This window comes from Solanum pennellii, chromosome 9 (assembly GCF_001406875.1).
Source record: "Solanum pennellii chromosome 9, SPENNV200".
NCBI lineage: Eukaryota > Viridiplantae > Streptophyta > Magnoliopsida > Solanales > Solanaceae > Solanum > Solanum pennellii.
This window is the reverse complement of record NC_028645.1, coordinates 54,361,297-54,383,745: the sequence shown is the minus strand read 5'-3', so window position 1 is coordinate 54,383,745 and position 22,449 is coordinate 54,361,297. Positions and strand designations below refer to the sequence as shown.

Below are 22,449 nucleotides of genomic sequence, written 5' to 3'. Positions count from 1 at the left end.
CACCAATGACCGATGATGTAAGGTCAAAAATATATATCTTTAGTCACTATTTGTCTCACATTTAGTATATTTATTTGTTCTTTTTTGAACATGAATTATATGAATTATGCTTAATGGTATATTTTATTTGTAGGATTAAATTGGTGTAAAGATGAGAAATTTAGAGCCTAAATGAATTAAAGATGAAAGATGATAGAAGAAAATCAAACAGGAAGCTTAATGCATTAAATTGAATATAACAACATATATTATATAAGGGGAGGTGACAAAAGAAAATAGAATTGCAATATGAATTTGCTATGTGTCACAAATTGAAAGCATCAACAACCATTGAATGTGACGCACCTAGCAGTATTTCACACGGAATCCTATTATTTTAGGTTTTGGGTTATTCAGTTGTTTTACACTCAATTATTTTATCTATAAATAGTTCATAAGGATCGTTCTTGAGGGGAGGAGGACACAATGTACAAAATATTTTTTGATCTGCTTTCATCTTTTCTTCTCTTATATTTATTTTACATTTTTTCTTTGAATGATTTGTTATAATTGTGTTATGTCTATGTGGAGTTAAACTTCTCGTTCTAAGATTATGTTTACTTATAAAATGATCGTTTAGTGATTTTTTTATTCAACATACTTGCTTATCATATTAGTTGTTCTTATACTCTTAAATTACTATTTTGATGTTTTATCATCACTGTAATAAATTTATTTTTTGTTCTTGAACTCAGGAGAGGAATTGGGAGAGATGGAACGTGTAACATAAGGAGCATGTTCTTTTCTTGTCATTAAAACTAGAATTGACTTGTATTTAGGGTAGATATATACCTAGTTGTCTTGCTTGGTTCAAATAGGGTAAGACAACTTAATGCTCCATAGTTGGTTCAGTCTATTTCCGCTCAACGATGTAGTAAAACTGTTAATTATGGTAGACGGTTAGAGGTTGGGAGATCGGGACCATTATAATAAACCCCGTGAGTCAACAACTAGATAATCAAATGAGATGATGAAATTGATGTTAAACATGATTGTTAATTAAATCATAATCCTAAATCAATTCATTCATCGATTCTTTTAAAAATTTATCTTGTCTTGGTTAATTGTTTCTTAGTTGTTTTACCTTCACTTTTAGTTAATTTATATTCATCTTTGAAATTCTCCCCTTGAATAAATAATCAAAATTAGTATGACTTAGTAAATAGTTAATTGCCAAGTCTTTTGGGTTTAATAATTCGACTTGTCTAGAGCCACTACATCACTCACGCGACCGGATACACTTGTGTGTGCATTTGGGAGCAACAAGTTTTTGATGTCGTTATAGTTTTAAAAAGTTGATGCTCCTACCATCTAATTTTTGGAGCGTGTATACCCTTGTGGAATAACGGAGGGACACGTGTCACGATCTTAACAACCTATCAAAATTTTATTTGATTTTTATTTCCATTTAAATAATCCGACCCGGATAATTAAAAACCCACCCAAATAAGACCGCCCAAATAAATCCCAGTTTTTCATTCTTCTTTAGTTCCAATAACCATACACCCCAAGAACCAGTTACCCAACACGATGTCACAACTCCATCTTCTCCGATGAATCTCCATATACAAAACCACCTCTAATTGCTATCGAATTCAACCTCCCCTGTTCTAACGATGCTCCAGCAAAATCAGTGAGACAACAACCCTTCATCCACCATGAAACCTGACCATGACTCACCTATATCTCCCTCACTATTGCTCCAACAATTCCGGCGAATCGAACCGCCGAACTTCATCGAATAGAAGTCAAGGAGAAAGTGTTTGGTCCGGGAATCGTGCCTTCCGCAGAACTATGTGTCTCCTCCCTCTGCAACTACTACCAATATTATTTTCCTATTTGATTGACGACCCCTCATCTCTAGCTTGGGTATCCAAATTGTTGCCTCTCTATTTGGGTGAATCTTAATTTATTTGGATGGATTTTTAATTATCTGTATCAGAATAATTAATGAAAATAAAAGTTAAACAAACTTTTGATAGGTTGTTAAGATCGTGACATGTGTCCCTCCATTAGTCCAAAGGGTATATACGCTCCAAAAATTAGACGGTGGGGGTATCAGCGTTCTAAAAGTATAACGAGGAGTATTTAGATACCATTTACAAAAATTTAGGGGTATATTTGTCTTTTTCCCCTTATTATTATTATCATTATTTTAACAAAAAGAAATTCTTCCCTTTAAATAATTAGGTACTCTTACTGATATTAATAATTGTGAGAAATTGTGGTTAGGTGGTGGATATCCTTATAAGTATTGTGATGGACCCACTTGAATATAGAGTGTCCTATATGCCTTATATGTGGTGGTCAAGATGGCCCTGCAAATGGTTGTCCTAAATCTTACACCCCTCTTATGAACCCCTATTATGATTCTTCTGTTATTTGTGATGTTGGCTGGAGTGTTGAAGTGGAGAATGTGGAACAAGAGGCTCACGTAATGAATTTATTTGAGAAACTAGTGGAGCAAAAAGAAAAATGTCAACCATTCAATACATTTTATTCCTTAGTGTCAATGCTGAGAAGGAGTAATTAAAGGAGAATGTTATAAATAAGGTTGCTTTGGAGTTGATCCATATTGGACCTCATTCAAATATTTTTCTACATTATGCTTGGATGACAACCTGAAATTCGAGTCATCTGAAATAATGAAGGAGTGTCTAGTTGAGGAACAAAGTCCATACATCCTAAATTTTGACATTCCTCACATAAGGATCAAGAAGTGCAAGATGCACACATCTGTTACTTGGTTTCTTTATCTTGATACCAACCTCTTGAGCGAAACAAAAAATTGATGCAAAGGTAGGGGTGTTATTTATAAGTTCAAAGAGGAAAGAAAAGCGGTGAACTTAATTAGGTCGTGTCGTGACGTTAGATCAGGTGCTTATTGGGAGGCAACCCAGTTCAAATGCAACTTTTTTAGTGTCTTTCTTGTGTTGTTTTTGCAGATAAGGGAAAGTGTGAGTACCCATGATTTGAAGCAAGGAGCATGTTTGAGTTTAATTGTGGGGTGCTAGGACACTCGATAAAAATTGAGAGAACTGGCTACTAGGTAGGCATAGAGGCCTTAGGAAGTTTTCCAAATCCTTGTTTTAAATTTTAATTGATATTTTGGGAATAGAATAATTTTTCAAGTCAGATGTGGGGTTCTTCCACATATGTTGGTTAGGGTGAAGTGTGTGTTAGAGTTGTTTGATATTCTTTTTTTTAGAAAAAGAAAAGATATGATAGCAAAGTCAATATCTAGGTTGTATCGCAGACCTGGGTACAAAAAAAATGTTTAAAATATTTATTCTTTAGTAGAAGCACACTTAGACCACCCTTTATTCCTTTTCATGTCATAGGTATAAAAAAAAGTTCTTTACGTCCACAAAAGCTCTCCACTACTGCTTCTCTTCACTTAGAAAGTCATAAACTCAACCCCATGATGTTGCACAATACCCAACTTATTATAGCTCTCATAGAAATTCAAGATGAACCGAAAGGTATCTTCCCTCTCAAATCCATGGAACACCGGAGGCTTGAAATTCAAAACTTTTATCAATATCTCATATTCAGTGTCAATCATCACAAGGCCAAGTAATAGATTGAAGAATGCATCAGTTCCCAAGTTACCATCCATCTTAGAGATCATAAAGTAGCAATAGGTCGAGTAATTGGAACTTGAGTACCCTACATTGTGGGAGTGGCTCAAGTATTTGCCTACCCACTCATAAAAACTAACACATGTTTGATCACCCCATAGTTCATTAAGGGGGAAGACCTGCAACCCCAACTTGTGTTCTCAGCTCTGGCTCAATCTCTATCTCAACCTATTCTTCCACATTATCCTATGGTGGGGTTGGGGTTGCTTCCCGTGATACACTATGCAAACAAAATAGTGGAAGATTTTAGATACGAATTCGGTCCATCAAATAACAATTAGCATCAAGTTATAATACAAAGAAATAACGAAGAAAGAATGTTCCAACAGTCGTGTATCCCATTGCAGAAAAGTATAGACGTCTTCGACGGGACTCTACTAGACACTTTTTGATACAAAGACATCAACAAGCCTAGGAATATGATACCAAATTTATCACGATCCATAACTTTGGAGTGATACCCACACTAATCCTGGTAGGAGAACTAACTACCATTCCAAAACATAACCCAACGCGCCATGTTCGATTTCAGAAGTTCTACTCGCCCGAATTCGATTTCATAAAGCTTTATAGGTTTCTTCATGTCTTCGCTACTAGAATGTACAAACCAATCCTAGCATTATCACTCACTCATTCATATATGGCCCTAGACCTCACCTCGCCCACATTTCGTATAGACTAGCCTAACCTAAAAAATTTAAGTCACCATCCTAAAAGTTTTCTGGTCCAATGGCTTTCACCATTGGCCTACTCATAACGTCGAAAAGGGTCGTTACAATTCGCTTTAGAAATGACCAGAATAATTTATATTATTCACTTAGTCATATTTATCTCTACTTAGTGGTATTATTATGTCTCCAAATCTTCTTCTACATTGAGGGGTATATGGCCCAATCAGCCATTCACAAATAGGCGTGGACAAAAATACCATAAAATCAAAAAATTGAATTTGAACTAAACTAATTCGGTTATATATATATATACATTTGGGGAATAATTAAATTCTATTCCGAAATATATCCAAGAGAGTATCGACATGCATATGATAGAGGAAGATGACTCGAGGGGGTCGTAATTTTATTAAATGATAGAGAAGTTTTAGTTATGTATATATGTAGCTTCTCCTTTTATTAATGATGTCTTACATGGTCATTTGGATATGAAGAATAGCAACAAAGAGTTTTTTTTTTAAAAAAGTGACAGCATAGTCATATAGAACATACAACTAAAATTGCATAAGACGAATGATGCAAGCAAAAGAAATGTGAAATAGGTTTAGCTATCAGCTATGTTGACAAAATTAAAATGTATCATCAAAGTAATCGGTGATTCTTCAACTTTGTAATGATTTTATCACACAGATTCTCTATCATCTTTATAAAGCTTTTTGGCTTAGTCAATTTCTGCTTCTTTTACGAAAGCTAGTTAACTTGTATGTGCAATATTAGTATAAGAAATACTCATTATACAGAAAAACTAATTAAGCTCAACAATAAATTACACTCACTTTTTGCATTATGTTCTCACAATTAATACACATTATATCAATTAAATAACTCGCTCAACTTGTGTTGTTTCATCTTGCAATCCTAGCTATCGCAATTTGATTGACCATCTTAGAACAACGATTGGATGTGCTTTGCCCATGCTCCCTCTGCAAAGTTAAAAATCAATTGAAGACTATTTAAATATAAAGAACGGTGATAAAATAAATAAAATTATCCATTTTCTGGCGAACTTGGGTGTAATAACCTAAAATATAGTATTTCACTTTTTAGCTATTCGGCTTCTTCAACATATGCAACACAGAGATAGGAACTACATCATCTGTTAACGAGAGAAGAGTTTACCTGATAGTTTGGGTTCATTCGTATAGTGGAAGAAATAAATGGAAATTTCACATATCGGCTACAACTTCTAGTGGGAGCATGCAAATTCTCTCGAGTCTTGTACGCACTCTTCACTTGATGCCACATCCATGTCGGATTCTCTAAAAATATATTATTTTAGAGAATCGAACGTGCACTCATTAATATTTTAAAAGAGCTCGAGCAACTAAAATTCCCTCACTAATAAGATGAGGATATGATTTCCATCACACACCTTGCAGAAAAAAGAAGAAGAAGAGGTCCTATTTGTTTTTGACATCTTTATTTCATTCACATCCATGTCATTTAACTATTCGTGTACAAAAAAGCTAAAATAATTACCGGCAAGGGAAATCTTAAAATAAAATGCCAGATTCTTTTGTAATTCTTTTTTGCACCCAAAGAAAGTCCACATATGTATATGTTAACTCTTGAACATTGCATCCAATCCCTCAGGTAAATCCTCCTATGCAATGGTCTGCATTTGATGCGCTTATTTTAAGTGCTTTTGAATTTAAGATTCTTTTTTTTTTGTAGTTTTTGATTTAGTTTAGGGCATTGATAAGCTAAAATCTAAAAATTGAATATGACCAACTTATGACTTTTAACTTTTAGCTTACAAGCCATATTAACCAGTCCAAACATCCTCTTAGCCAGATTCACCCTTAAATCGGTTACTACCTCAAAAGTTTGGAGAACCCCTTCCATTTACATATCAACAAAATGACAATTGCATATAAAATATGAGAAATTCTAGATTGTGAACCTTCCATTCTACCAATATGCAACCTCTTTATCCAACCGAAATTCTCACCCTTTTTTTTTGTCATTCTATTGTGAATCTTTATCATCAAAACAAACAAATATATGGGGACAAAAGAATTCTCGTCTTAGCACTCTAAGAGATTTTAAGAAACCTTGAGGGTTCCCATTGATGAGAACAAAATTTTCACTATAGATATGCAGAATTCAAAATGTCACATGAATCAAAGTAAAAATCTCATGACAATATGGGAATCGTCATAGAAAGTTTTCGACTAAAACTTTATATATGTGCATTAATGTACACGATAGAGAAACATAACAATATATTTACTCAAAAAGTCATCACTAACATCTCTATCAGAATTCACAAAATATTAAAACAAATGATAAAGAGAACGTGATTGTAATCCAAAAGATGTATGATTAACTTTTAGAATAAGATACCTGTCAAAATAGACCTTGAATCACCACGTCCATCTTCCATTGGTCAAGTGCATCATGAAAGTTCCTGCTTTCCTCGTTTTTAAACTGAAAAGAATTTTTCAGGATCAAATTAATAAGAAAAGAGGTAGTGTATGAGTTATCTTGAAATACCAAATAATGAAATATCATGAGCATCTATATTGATATCAAAATTAAAGTAATCATGAAAAGTTACCTTTTTGACCAAGAAAGAGAAAAGTTTCTTATAGTTTACCAAGGAACTAAATAATTCATTTTTAACTTGGTTAATAAGAGCGGACCACATATATGATTATGCAGTTCATTCTTAGATTCTCATGCATTTAAATTCCAATGCCATCGCATTGATATTGTCTTCCGTAGGCTCAAGGGGAGGACAGTGCGAGAAATCAAATTTAGTTATTTATCATGTCTAAATGATAATACAAAAATAAAAAAATGTGAATATAGAGTATAAAATGTTATCAATAAAAAGGTGATTTACTTGATCTTATAACTAATGAAAACGGAGCAGACACCTTGCACAGTCTGCACACATTGTCCTTGCACAGTCTGCACACATTATCCTTGCACAATACTTTACTGACAAATTATAAAGATAATAAAACATATGACATGACGAATGATGACTTCTGTATCATTGGGATTACACTATATGTTGAAAGCATAGGCTGATTTACTTTTTTTATCACCAAAAAGCATAACAAAAGAACTTGAGAATTCTCCAGCATTAAAAAAGTTTCCTTGTAGTCATTTTAAACCATTATCTCATAACTACAATCCTCTGACCAATAATCAATTCCTGTAAAATATATCAGTGAAGTTTCAAAATTACAATTTATGTTATTATAAAGAATGTAGCAACTCTATCTTGCGTGCTATGAAGCACGTCTTTTGGGTTGTAAGCCCAAAAACAGTTTCGTATAATGATCAGTCGAGTCACTATTAATTAAATTCCCTTTCATAGTAATACTTCTTACTTCACTGCTATACTATCACATGATAAAATATTTCTTCACTAAATAAGTTTGCTTATATTAGTCTTTCTTTTTCTTCATGGTCACAATTCAACAGATGTAAATGCCACACAATCATCAAAAACATATAAAGACATATAACAATATACATTACTCTCTTCTAGAAATAAGAGAGTGAATACCACTATGTCCATTGTACAAAAAGCAGCAAAAATTATACTAAAAGAGGGGTTGAACACTACTCTATTAATTAGTTGTACAAAAAGGAATGAAGATTATACTTTTTAAATTATTCCCAACTTAATAAAGTTATTCCATCTATTTACCTCTTGGTTATCAACAAAAATTAGTCCTGCTTTCCATTAAACAATAGCTTTAGGACTACACTTAGCAATTCTTTATTTCACACAGTATCCCAACAAACATGTATAAGTTCTCGTGCATAGTATTTACTTTATCAAGATTATTCAGTAGAAAAACAGAAAGTACTTTTTTGAATTTTCTTTTAATCATGGCTATATACCTATCAAATGGTCGCACAATATATCAAAATATTCTGGAAATTTTAAAAGAAAAAAAATGTTATCAATAATATGAGGCTAAGTTGCTCAAACTTTCAAAAAGTGTTGCTGCGTTGGTGTGGGATGCTTAAAAAATATACTATTTTAGGAGGATCCGACACGCACCCGTCGTCAATATTTTTAAAGAGTCTGACCAACATAGGTATGAGGAATATCATCAAACACCTTGTGTGTGGAATGCTATTAGTACTAAGGAGGCATTACGTTGCATTTACTGTTTATGGTAGTGTTATCTGATCTCTAAATGCTTTCCTTTTGTTTTCTTCTTTCACTTCTCATGTTGCATGCAAGGGCTTCCTGGAAGATGAACAATTACGCAATACTTAATGGGCTCAATAGAATGTACCATTCACTGAACTATTGGTACAATATAACTGATAGCAGTTTTGTTGTACCTTGTTGAATTAATGAGACAAACAAAGCAATAATGTTGTTCAAATTTAAGTTAAAAAAGATTGTTATCTTAACTGTATTCTACACCTCTTCTTCTCCCTAATTTCTTACCACTATGTCGATTTTTCTAGAATTCGGCCAAATCGTTTTACTTTGTATTACCTGGACAGTAACAGTGAAGAGATATTTGAGGAGAAATGGCGATTAATGGAGAGCAAATGTTGAGGAGAAATCAATGTAGAACAATGGGAGAACAAATGTGGAGGAGAAATCGATGTAAACAATGAAAGACCTAAAGTAGATACACAACAAATGTACAGATCGAAAAAATAATAGCGAAATTACCCATGTGCCCTTGTTCATCCCCTAGAAATCTCCTCAATGTAATGGCAAAATTACATAATTGTCCTTGTTAAATAAAGTAAAATATATATATATATATATATATATATTTAAAGTACAATTATAATTGCTTTGGGAACAACTTTTTTAAGTTGTGTTAGTCCTTCACAACTCCCTCTTCTAAATAAGGGGATATATATATATATGCTAACAAATAATTAAAAATTCAACTAACAATTAAATCATTCATGAACAAATTAATATAACAATAAATGTACAATTCAACCGTTAACTTCAAATATTAATTTTCAAGAGAAACTGAAACATATTTTTAACAATGTAAATTATGTACAAGAATTGTCTTCGTATTTTTTTTCTCGAGAAATAGTTAAAGGCACAATGTTCTTGATAAACAAATATAGTCTTTTAGTTAGCATAATAAGTGTTCCACTCTGATACACATCATTTCTTAACATAGTTTTAAATTTCTAAGTCTCTAATATTTTATTCTTATTTTATTTTTCTTTCGCACTGAATTAAATCGAACCGAAGTAGAAAAAATTAAATCGAACCAAATTAGTTTGGTTTAATATACAGTGCATACTTTTCTAAAACCGAAAATCAAAAAACTGAATCGAAGAATCGAACATCCACCTCTACTCAAAAAATATATTAAAATTATATTGTCACATATCTTGTTTCGTTGTATTTTTCGAATTAAGTATGACACACACAAAGTTGATGAAGTAGACAAACCAGCATAGTTTCAAATAGTGACAGCCGTGTAGAGGAGAGTAACAAAATATAACTTATGTGTTGGGAAAACGCGGACAAGCACAAAAATATATATGGTAAAAGTAATGGAAATAAAATGGGAAAATAACGACACCAAGAATTTTACGTGGAAACCCTTCTGAGTAAGGGAAAAAACCACGGACTAAGAGGAGCAATTGATATTACTATAGTAAGGAATTTTACACTGTGTAGTCACGAATACAATACTCAAAGTGACTACTACACACTCAAAAGGAACAACACTCTTTTGGTTTCCGTCTTACTAAAATATCGCTCACACTCTATTTTTCTTCACAGACTATTTTCTTGTATAGTCTATGGAATACCTCACTTTGCTCTCAAAATGGTTTTTCTCTCTAACTTGGTGTATTCTACAAATGAGCAAGAATGCTCTATTTATAGAAGGATAAAACCATGCTTATGTCACTAATGACATAGGTAAATATAGCAAAGTCAAAAATGGTTGCAAATCTTACCAATTTGCCAACTACCAAATTCTTTTCAACTCCAATTACTATTCCTTTTTAACAATTGCTTGTACCAATTGAATAGCTAAAGTTGACTAAAAAAAATGGGATGGATTCAACATTATGTTCATCATCTTCTGACACTTGAACCATCTATATTCCTCGCCAAAATATTTCATGTGTGTTGGAAGTTATATGGAATATACTTCATTACGAAAATCTGTACAATTTATCATAGCTTGAGTTATGTCAGAAAAATATCCTTAAAGATATTTCACGTGTGTATTCTTTTCTCAAAATTCAACAAACTCTTCTACCATAAAATTAGAAGTCAGAAACTAACAGAGTTTTCTTTCGAAAGAACAATATATATGAGGAAGAATTTGTAACAGGACGTGTTTTTCTCTGTATAAGATGAAGATATCATCTTTTGATCCTTGTGAAAAGATTTAACAAATTAATTCCCATTTATATATATGAAGAACAAATGCAATTATGAACAATATAATGATTTATTTATTTGATCAAAATAAGATTAGAGAGCCTAAATATTTCCTCATTAACTATCCATTCAAGACTAATTAATGACATCAAAATGATGAAAAGATAACCCCGGATCAAGTTATTTTCTTGAGATACTAAAATATTTTTCCAACAGCGAAGTGTTTTCATTACTGAATGTAATTTGTGACGACTATCGATACTCACAAGTAATTTGTTGTATCTTGAATCATTCTTTCACAAGTATAAATAGGAATTATCTCACACATTTGTAAGCAATCTAATTATAAACTTAATTCAAGAAGTTTTCTTCCATGATTAAGTTCTCCTATCCAAAATCTTCTTTTTACCTTAGTAGCAATTTTTTTTGTTTTACTTCAATTTTTCGATCCTAGTTAATGATATAAGATTTTTCTAATTGATATCGTTTTCTTGTTTTTTTCTACGTATTTTCTCTATCAAAAGGATAATCATACGATGGATTCTGAATTTTATTTTAAGGCCAGAATAGTGGCAACTTCAACTAATTTTTTGAAAACCTAATTATAAACTCAATTCAAGATGGCTTCTTTCATAATCAATTTCTCCCATCCAAAATCTTCTTTTACATTCATATTGATTTTTTCCTTTACTTGAATTTTTCGATCCTAATTAATGAACTAAGTTTTTTTTTCTAATTCCTTTACCTGCATTTTGTAATGGACTAGGAATGGAGTTACTTTGTATATCATTTCAAAACGATAATCATAATCATATGATGCCTCCTGAATTTATTTCAACACCAAATTAGTGGCAAAATCAATTGATTTCTCGATATCAATTTAAGCGATCGTGTTAATGGATTAGGAATGGAGTTATTTGACCTAACCAACTAATGTTGCCTAAACCATACTTTTTTAGAGAGCTAAAGTGATGATGAATTAAGGTTGCAACTTTTAGACATCAAAGCTCCAATAAATACTTTCTTTTATATTTATGATTTTAATTTTGAATTTTTTGTGTTGTTTAACTTTGAAGTAGTGAAGACTATTAGTGTTCAGGGTTCTGTTTGGAAAAATCAAAAGCAAATGAATCGGTTTTAAAATTTCTAAAACCAAACAAAAAAAACTGTCAGTTTGGTTTGATTTGGTTCAATTTTTTTTTTATTTTTTCGGTTCCATAGTAATAAGTTTGTTGAGAACATTTACATCTCAATACACACGAACACCTAGCTAATACATGAATAATTCACAAAAAATTACACGAACAAAGTGATTCATCCAATGTACAAAGTCTCAGAAACTAAAAAAACGCATTATCAATAGCATAAAGTTGGTTTAATATCCTGGAGATCTCAACATCTTATCAATGGACATTTCAATGAAATTACACCTTAAAATGTGGAGAAATTACATCTAAAAAAAATAATATTTCATAGTCAAAACTAATCAATTACCATCTTCTTTAGCTTGAGCTTTAAATTATTCAATGTTGCTTTACAAAATTTAATAAAGCACCGAAAAAATGTGATCTTTAAAGTAATGAATGTTGAGGAATTTAGACTTAAAGTTTTAATAGTTGGCTAAAATTTAAGTGTTGGACTTCAAAAAAAATAGTAAAATTAAGGATATTAGAATTAAAGACTTAAGTTGATTAAAATTTATCAAAATACTTATATTTTATTTACAAATAATTATTAAATTTATATTCATAAATTCTAAGTTTGGTTATTTTTGTGATTAATGTTCAGTATAATCAAACTAAATAGTATTGATTTTTCAAAATTTAAAATCAAATCAAATCAAATATTATTTTTTGATAGATTTGATTGAAATTGCAGTTCAATTTTATTTTATAACCATAACCCGTGAAAGAAAAGTGAATACTTAAGGTTAAATGGCTAAAACGTTGCCTTCTCCACATAATTGTTGGATGTCGCTGCCGGATTTCAACTTATTGAACTTGAAACAAATAGGAATAAGAAATACTTCTTTGTTCAAATTATAAATATGTTTATTTCAATTTTTATATTTAGTTAAACATTGTGATTTCTCTTCTCATTTTATTTCTCATTTGCGTTGAAAACCCGTTTTAAAACATCGAACCCTACCAAATTGAAGTTGAAAAATCAAACCAAAATAGTTTGGTTCGATATTTGATGCACACTTTTCCAAAATCGAACTAAAATTTGATACAATCAAACCGAAGAATCGACACTCATACTACTGACCCATATTATTACAAGTCAAATATGGGCTAATGCCCAATTTTTACCTACTTCAAAATATCACTGTCCATCCAGTTAAATATGGGTGGATTGGGCGTGTAACTGTAGTCTCATTTTACCAGCACTAAATGTGGGTGCATCAATATTATGGGACGCAAGGAACCTTATGGGGTGTAGAAGCACCTTAAACTTCTTGGATGGTGAGGAAAATATTACAAATGTACAAGAACTTGAAACTGTTGGATGGAATGAGATGTTTATCAAGCAGATGGAGAGGTTCTCTATCAAACAATTGTACAAAACTCTGAGGGGAGAGTATCAGAAGGTAGAGTGGAGAAGATTAATCTTCATTAGTGTTGCATGCCCAAAGTAGAATTTTATACTATACTAAGCACTGGGAAAGAGGCTACTCACAAGAGATGACTGAGGGTGCGTAGAAGTGGTTCAGTGTGTGTCGTGTGAAGCAGAAGACGAAAGCCATAACCATTTGTTCTTTCAGTGTATGTTGACAGCCCAGGATAGGCAAACGATATTAATCTGGCTAAGTATACATAGAGAGGCTCGAGGATGGGATGAGGAAGTGGTGTGGGCAAATACTCATTACAAAGGTAAACAAGCAAGAGCAAAGGTGTATAGGATGGGCTGTGGCTGCAAGTGTTTGTGTTGTATGGCAGGAGAAGAATCAACATATCTTCAAGCAAACAATCAGATCTCTAATCCCTGAATGCATATCCTGTTTAGTGTAAGGCAGTTGATTGAATGATGTTGCTAACCATAGTGAAACTTGATAGTTAATTGATGCAAGTCTGGGGGCTGTCCAGCTTGCTTTTCTGTTTTGTAATTCCTACTTGGTAATAAAATCATTTATTTACCAAAAAAAAAAAAAGAATTGCCAACATGAGCACTAGCAGCAAGTTCAAAGAGGTTTTGCTAAACCCCCAAAGAAATTGTGTTTGCAGCATAACCATTATTGTCAGTTGGGAGCAATGCTCCCTTCACAGTCCCAAGCTAAGAAACTTCCCACAGGTAGCGCAGTAGAAAAGCAACAGTGTAGAGAAGTCTGCTTCCAAATTATACAAGACACTAAGCACACCCCTTTATGGATATCTGAATTGAGCTCATGCAGGTGACTTCGAAGGAATTTATTGTTCATTTTCAACATCGGTCTCTTTCTTCATGCAAGTCTACTAGTTGATCAAGAAAGCCCCATAAACTTTGTTGTGTTGTTCCAATGCCCTGCTTGTACACACATTAAGTTATCATCTGTGTCATGTGAAAGTTGCTCGCAAACAAAATAGACAATTGATGCTAGTTTCTGAAAGGTGGCCGCCTTTTCGGTCAGTCAATGTCACTATCGCTGTCAGATATGTATCTCCGAGTGTCAGAGGCGTGGTACTTCGGAGTTGAGTAATCCATACCAATATTGTTTGCTTCACTCATAGGTGCAAATGCTGTAAATTGGCCACAAGAAAATAAAATATCAGCACTTAGGAAGTAAGCAGTAAGTCAAATATATCAGTAGATTCATTCCCTTTGTAGTGCATTTGAGATGAGGGACGTTGTTGTTCATACATAAATCTATCAACTTCTTCACATGTAATGAACACAGTGCCAGTAATAAATAGAGATGGCAAACAAGCAAACACCTGTATCACTCAAGTCAGAGCAGGGAGATGATATAAACGAACCAATGCTAATTGGTAGATATTCAAAACAAAGGCTACCAGAAAATACAATACTAAGTAAATGTACCCCAAAAAACTTTCAAGAAGAGAAGGGATGAGAAAGAATAAGTAAAAGAAAAGAACACCAGGCTGTGCTAAAAAATAAAACAAAATGGTGTTGTCAAATTTTACTAACAGGAAAGAATTGAAACCAAATTGAAGGGGAAGGTAGATTTGAAATTGATGCCTACAGAGTTCCCACCAAAAAAAAAAAAAAGAGAAGACAGTACAGTACCAGGTTATAAGTACATCAACGTAGGACCCAACATGCAAAAAGAGGACAAGTTACATGTAAGTTCTCTCAATAAGTAATGTTTTTTCTCTGCTATAACTTTTCAATTTCTCCAGAAAACAGTCAACAAATATAGTGTATCCAGAGAAGAATGCTGGACTAACCTTTTTCTCTCATTCTTCTCTCTCTGTCGTACTCAAATTTATCACGGATTAGGCTAACCTTTTCCCAGTTATCACCTTGTCTGTTTCTCCCTGTAACTCCTCCTTGTTCCTGCATTTGAATGGAAGGCCAGGTGGAAGGGCAATCAATAAACTAATGGACATGGAGAGAGTTAAAAAATGATCATGCACATTGCAGCTTGGGCAGCCATGTCAAAGACATTTTCAAGCAATGTCACGAATCATATATGAGCTACTAATTTAAAAAGAAAAAAGAAAAACATGAAAGTGAAGAAAATAAAGACATAAAAAGAAAAAGTAAAGGGAGCGTGCAGCCAGGAAACTTGAGAAAAAATTTAAGCAACTTAGCTATTTAGCAATCTAAGTGAATCACTCCAAAATAAAGAACAAATCGTGCTAGTATACAAAATTGAGGTCTAAGTCGAACCAAAGAAAGATTATTTTTAAATTATTTACTGCTTGCCCTAAAAATGCATCATCTGAAAGCCAATCACTAAAAGCTGAAACATAAACTTATAAAAAGCTTAACCACCCACATATTATTACTATATATGTTTATTATAGAAGAGCGAATTTGAGGAACTTAGGGTCAATCGGTCAATTGACCGATTTTCCCTTCTCCTCAAATTTTCTCTATTTTATGACAACATAAAATAGAGAAAATATGAGAAGGGAAAATTGATTCAGTATTTCTTCATTTATTTTCTTTTTTAGTATATTCTGCATTTAAGAATTACGGGGGAAATAGTATTATTATTTAATTGAGGGAGTATGTCTCAAAATTTGAAGTATTATTATTTAATTGAGGGAGTACCTCTCAAAATTTGACACGTAGTACATAATTGGGATTGCGGGAGCAACATATATTATTTAAAAATTATGTTCAAAGTACTATAAATGTAATAAATTACAGTAACTAACAACTTAACATATTTGAAAAAACATTATAATGTGATTGACTCTTGAAATTTCACATGTGCCACATAAATTGAGACAGAGTGAACAATTATATATATATTTCAAATAGGGAGTAATATATATTATTGAGAATGTTGAGGAGCTTAGGGTCAGCCGGTGAATTGACCAATTTGTCCTTCTCCTTCAACTTCCTCTATTTACATTTAGTATTTTATCCGTTTTAATTTATTTGTCTTATTTTCATACAATAAACTAACAATATGGTGTCAGCTTGCAGATCACAACTGTCTAAGGATAAGATCTTATTTACGTGGCAATTGAACCTAATCTAAAGGATGTATATAGAATTAATCCAGATTATACCAATGTTGATCATCACAAAACAATAATTTCCAGTGACTTAAAATTCAAAATACTAACTTAAGCATGATGAATGAAATCAGATTAACGGGACAACAAATTGGCAATTTCTGAACCCAGAGAATGGGGTCATTTCAACACCAATAACATAATGTGGGGAACGTGGAGTATTTCAAGGAAGGTGCTGCTCTGAGGTATTTGTGTGTGGTTTATTTATTTAGTGAGCATACTTGATGGGTGTTTGAGAAGAAAGAATTCATATCAAATATACAAATATTATAAAAGATAAGTATTAATCTATGGATCGATTTGTAAGTATCATTGCTATTTTTTTCTGGTAAAGATGGAGAACAAGAACAAGACACTGGGTGGCATGGGAACAATTGTGTCTCAGTCTCCCCACATCTGAAGGTGGAGGTGGCTTTAGATCTATGAAAGACTTTTGCAAGGTTTACTCTGCAAAAATGTGGACTTTCAGAATTGAGAACTCCCTTTTGAATCAGTTTCTATTGTAATAGGATATATCCTGTTGCAAAGATTTGGAGATATGAGGTTCCTAATTATACTCCGGGAGATAACCTCATGTAGTTTCCAATTATGCTCCAGATGTTCTTTTTGTGAATGTGAGCTAGAGACAATAAATCATCTCTGTCTACATTGTAGAGAGACAGTTAATTTGTGGTATATTTTCATCAACCAAAGGGGCATTAGCTGGGCTATGCCAAGAAACATAAAGGAAGCTTTAGCTTGCTGGAACAGGGATGGGAATCAGCCAGAGCACTGGGAGAGATGAAACATTGTCCCAGCTTGCATACCTACAGTGTATTCCTTTGTTTAAAATACATGTTACCTTTCTCATAAAAGATTTGGAGATATGGGCAGTCCCATATTTGGAGAAGAATGATGTAGAGTAGAGATGAGATGGAATCTTTCATCCTGTGGAACGTTGGAAATGGCGAAGCCTCCATTTGGTGGAATAACTGGACTGGTATGGGAGCATACCACTAGCCAGATTAACTAATATCAGACCTATTCCAAGAAGTATCAAATTAAAAAAAAAATTATAGTCGATGGTAAATGGAGATGGGATAAGTTGAGCCTCTTCTTGCCTGCTTATATTGTCCAAAGAGTTTTAAGTGTAGAGATTGAAGTTGGCAAGAAAGATTGGGCTTGTTGGACCTTGGAGAGTTCTGGCAGTTCACTACAAAGTCTGCATGGAAAAAATTGTGAAGAGTTCACGATGAAATTTTATCTGGTAAACTAATGTGGCATTGAAGATCACCTTCTAAAATTTCCTTTTTTTATGTTGAGGCTTTTTCATGGAGTAGCAGCAACTGATGACACAGTTCAAAAGGAGGGGTGTGGTGCTTTTTTCAAGGTGCAACTGTTGTACCAACTATGAACTGAAGAACATCCCCCATTTGTTTGGTAAAAGCTTAATTGCTAAATGGGTATGGACTTACTTCAGCAACACTTGTTGTATCAATTTTCTTCCGGGTCCTCTTAAGACAATTGTTATGAAATGGTGGCTGACTAAAACAACAAATGACATTAAGTACTTTTACAGTGTGTTCCAATTCTTGTCTGTTGGGAAATTTGCAAGAAGAGGTGTTTGTCAATATTTGAGAATATGAATATGTCTGACAGGTTCGTTATTCATCAGGTCTATTCACTACATGAGTCTCATCTTCCAAACTCGATTCCCTGAACTTCAACTTCCCATAAGTTGGGAGGAAAATGTGTTCACTTGGAAATTTTGCACCAATCCATCAATAGTCAACTGGTGAATGGCATAAACCAGAAGGAAGAGTGGGTGGAAATATATGTGGATGGATGCTCAAAAGGCAACCCTGGGAGTGCTGGAGGCGGTGGTGTCATTAGAGATCATCGTAAAATAGTCATTAAAGGTTTTACTGATTACTGTAGAATGTGTTCCAGCATTATTGCTGAGGCTACAACTCTTTTACAAGGAATCAAGTAGTGTATTGATATTGGAAAGGGGTTTGTTGTTGTGGTATCGGACTCTCTACTAATAACGGAGATTATCAATAAGAGTTGAAACACCTTTGGCATACTAGAAGCATTATTGAACATATTTGGAGGTTGGCTAGAAATAGCAACTTCCTTTTTGTTCATGTTTTTAGAGAGGGTAATACAGGTGAGGATCAGTAGGATCATATGGAGAAAGTGAATGCGAACTTACTGTCTAAAATGAGGTTCTTTCCTTGCCTGGTCTAGTTAGAGCTACAATGGAGCAAGATCAAGATGAAATTCAAACTTACGGTTCAAAGTTAACAAAGAAAAGTTTTAGAAGCCAATGATGTTGTCCAAAGAACCTCTTTTTGCTGGAAATATGATAGTGGTAGTTTACCTAACAACAATGTCCTAAAGTAATTCAGACGTAATTATGGTAGAAAAAAAATTACAAATTTGTAGTACTTTTTCAGCTTGCATTATCCTTATTCCTTTGAGTGACTAATTTCACTCTTACTTTTATGATGGAGGTTAAGGTTCATGTCCTCCTCCATCTTCTCTTGTTTGATATATGAAATTGATTAGAATTATTCCTAACCTCCACTTAGTAAAGTGGACTTTTATTTTTATAAATGAGCAATCATATGGGTGAGAAAGCTTAGTGGAGATACAGAGGAGGTTCCAAATTCCAATTACTGGTCTACACCAAGGATCTACCTATATAATCTGAACTTGTTTACACTAACTACAGATGAGTTAATCAATAATATCTAGGGAGAGGATCCATGTTGCATGCTTGACGAAATTAGCAAATGTTGGAAGTTTGAACTATGCAGAAGTACTCTAGAGTGTAAAGGTTTCAGAGAAGCAGCGAATATTCACACCACAATTCTAGCTTTTGCCTGAAACATGAAGGTGAAGTGAGATAAAATAAAATTGACTGCCCAAATACAAGACTAATCAGATATCTAAACTCAGTTTTATGAGTAATAGAGGAATATTATTGATGTGAAACAAACCAGCATTAAGGAAATGTTGGGTCTAAAGAACATCCAAAAGAGAATTTCACAATGTGTGTAAACAGCTAAAAGAAGTCAACAATAGTTTCGGGCTCTAAAACATATCTCATAGTATTGTTGCGCCAGAGACTGAGCAAAAATAAATACTTGAGCTTTAGATTAACAAAAAACTCTTGCATTTCTTTCTCCATATGACCCTAGCAAAAAATTCCACAGTATTGTTTGCATACACCATTGGATTCCCAGATCGCTAAAAAGATATGCTAGTAAAAGGGAAGTTCTATGTAACAATCTTGGATCATCACTAGCTATAAGGGAGTGAATTTTGAGTCACTAATGCATGAATTTTGAGTCACTAATGCATAACCTATCCACAAGATGAACATTGTAAAAAGAAAAGTTGAGCTAAAATGTATGTTTGGACTTTGCTAGATTGGACAGGATTCAAATAATCATATCTAATACACAATGCAACTAGCAGAAACAGAAGGTAAAATGAGAGAAAATAGCCTAAGACGGTTTGGTCATGTCTTACGTACCATCAGATGCACTAATTCCTAAGTTTGATAATTGATGACTGATAAAAAGGAGTGAATATATCTAAAAGCACATGGAGTGAAGTCGTCTTACAGAATAATATAAGAAGAAACTACCAGAAGCAATGCAGATTGCTCAAAGAAAGACAGTGAAAGCAAGGGATCAAGCTAGGAGTTGTAAGTGGTGACAGATAGAATGTAAAAGTATGGGATGGGATTGTGAGTGGTGACTGACTGAAAGTAAATGTATGAGATGGGATTGTAAGTGTTGACTGATAGAAAGTAAAAGTATGTGATGCGGTCATAAGAACAATCATTATAGTTAAGAATTTCTGATTTCAACCGATCAGTGATTACTCAAAACATATAATACTGGGGATGAACTTCGACTATAAATTGAAAGATCAACAAAATCTTTTGGATATCTCTGTTAGTATGGGAGAACAATCAATAGGGCTTAAAACTCAAAGCTTTTTGCAACTTATGACAAACTGGAACTTATAAAAAGGGCACAATAACTTTATCTTGCCAAAGGAGGCAAAAATGTACATATGGAAACATGTGCTATTAGAAAATATGTAAATGTGGTAATGCAGTAGAGGAATTTTATAGTTACCTTCATTTGGTCAGCATTAGGTCTACTTCTCCTGAAAGAACAAATACAGATCAATTTAGATACGCATAATGGCTCGATAGGTCACTCTTCTTAACAACACTATATTAGATCAAATGACATAATTAAGAAATGAGAAAGTGCTAAAGTGTAGTTCATGAAACAGTTAATGTCCTCCCAAAACTAATAACAACTGAGTGTATGATAAAGGAATGCAGAAAGGAAGAAATAAACTAACCTGTATGGAGAGAAATCTTCATCATCATCTTCAGCAGAATCATAGTTTGCATGATCTTGAGCAAGCTTTTTGGAATAACCCTCATCCCAATATAGCCTCTCCCAGTTCTCTCTCATCTCGTTATACAATTCCATATATCTTTTGCACCATGGTTCATGCTCCTTCAATTAATAAAGTTGTAAATAATCAAAATGAACCACAAACATAATCCCAAAGTTTGAAGGAAAAAAGGACAATTTCTAACATTTTTACACGCTGGAATATATCCAAGTCAAACAATGTTCAAACAATAAGAAATGATAGTTGCAATGTGACGAAGCAGTATTTCAACATAGTTTGTATCCATAAGGAGATCAGTATGCTATGGTAGGAGTAATACTCTACATTAACAACCCGACTAAGTTTTTGTGGAATGACATAATAAAGACTATTAAACATCAACCAAGAACAGGTTCTCTAAAAAGAAATTGTTCCAATAGTGACGCAGTAAAATCTATGTTGCCCTTTGAAAATCCCTGCATCCTTGCCTCCAATTCATTCGCCCCACACTATACACTAGAATGAAATTTACCCTGTGCACACCCAACCAAAAGGGTAACCGCTGCGGTTGTCTCTTCATACAAAAAAAAAACTATGTTGGCCCTTTCCTAATCGATCCCATAAGAGATGCAACTAGCATAAAACAGATATTTTCCTGAGAAAAGGATATCCGAAATTGATCCCTAGCAATAGTAGAGGCAAAGTATGATAGGTACTAACAGATTCTTTAAGGACTAGGCGAGTACGGCGCATGAACTGTTCGCGAAGATGCTTACGACGCTTGTTAGGGATGTTCTGTCTTGAGATTACGAATCTCTCCCTGGGCGGTACATTTTCACCAATTTCGTGCATTTCCCCGTCAACAACCCACCAATCTGACTTGTCGTCGACTTTGTTCAACATTGCTGACGGAGAAAACTTGGACCTTTGCCGCCGAGGTGGGGAAGAACTCCCGGCGGCATGAGCAGACCGGAATTGGAGACCAATAAATTGGAGGGAAGGAAGTGAACTTTGAACTCGTCGAGCGATTGAAAGCATGATAGACTGTGGGATGACTGCTTGGTATTTCTCTTATGCCAATTCCTCAGTTAGCGGAGGGTTGAACTACTTCTCAAAGCATTTTTGGTCTTTTTAAATTTTCTTTTGTCAAACTCACTAACACAGACCTAAATGTGTTGGGTTTTCAACCTCATATATGTCGACTATGTCATTTTTCTATAAAATCATTGAATCATTTATAATTTGTTTCTTTTAAATATTATTAATTAATTTTGATTGATTTTTCTATTATAAATATTTTCGATTGTGTTCGTATAGTAATAATTTTGATTGAAGGAATTAAGACAAACTATGTGTAAGTCTCATTTGTTTTCTAATGTGTTCAAATGACTTGACAATTATCTCAAACATTTTCACTATCAATTGGACTAATTAGTTCTGGAACAACATGTGTATCATCTATGAATACCCCCACATTAAATGTGGTTCCATGTCAGCCAACAGTGTTTCAAAGGAAGAAATTATGGGTAATTCAATAGGAAAATAACCTAGTTAAGGTACCTCGGGGGGGGGGGGGG

The 22,449-nt window shown here is 33.5% G+C and overlaps 1 protein-coding gene across 1 annotated transcript; it reads right to left on the bottom strand.

Moving 5' to 3' along the window:
- Nucleotides 1-13,788: 13,788 nt before the first annotated feature.
- Nucleotides 13,789-22,022, bottom strand: LOC107029387. Its single transcript, XM_015230788.2, has 5 exons — nt 21,593-22,022; nt 20,834-20,994; nt 20,599-20,629; nt 15,158-15,266; nt 13,789-14,488 (listed from the first exon to the last, which is right to left on the bottom strand). Exons 1-5 carry the CDS (start codon nt 21,908-21,910, stop codon nt 14,376-14,378), a joined length of 732 nt encoding a protein of 243 aa, XP_015086274.1. The 5' UTR covers nt 21,911-22,022; the 3' UTR covers nt 13,789-14,375.
- Nucleotides 22,023-22,449: the final 427 nt, after the last annotated feature.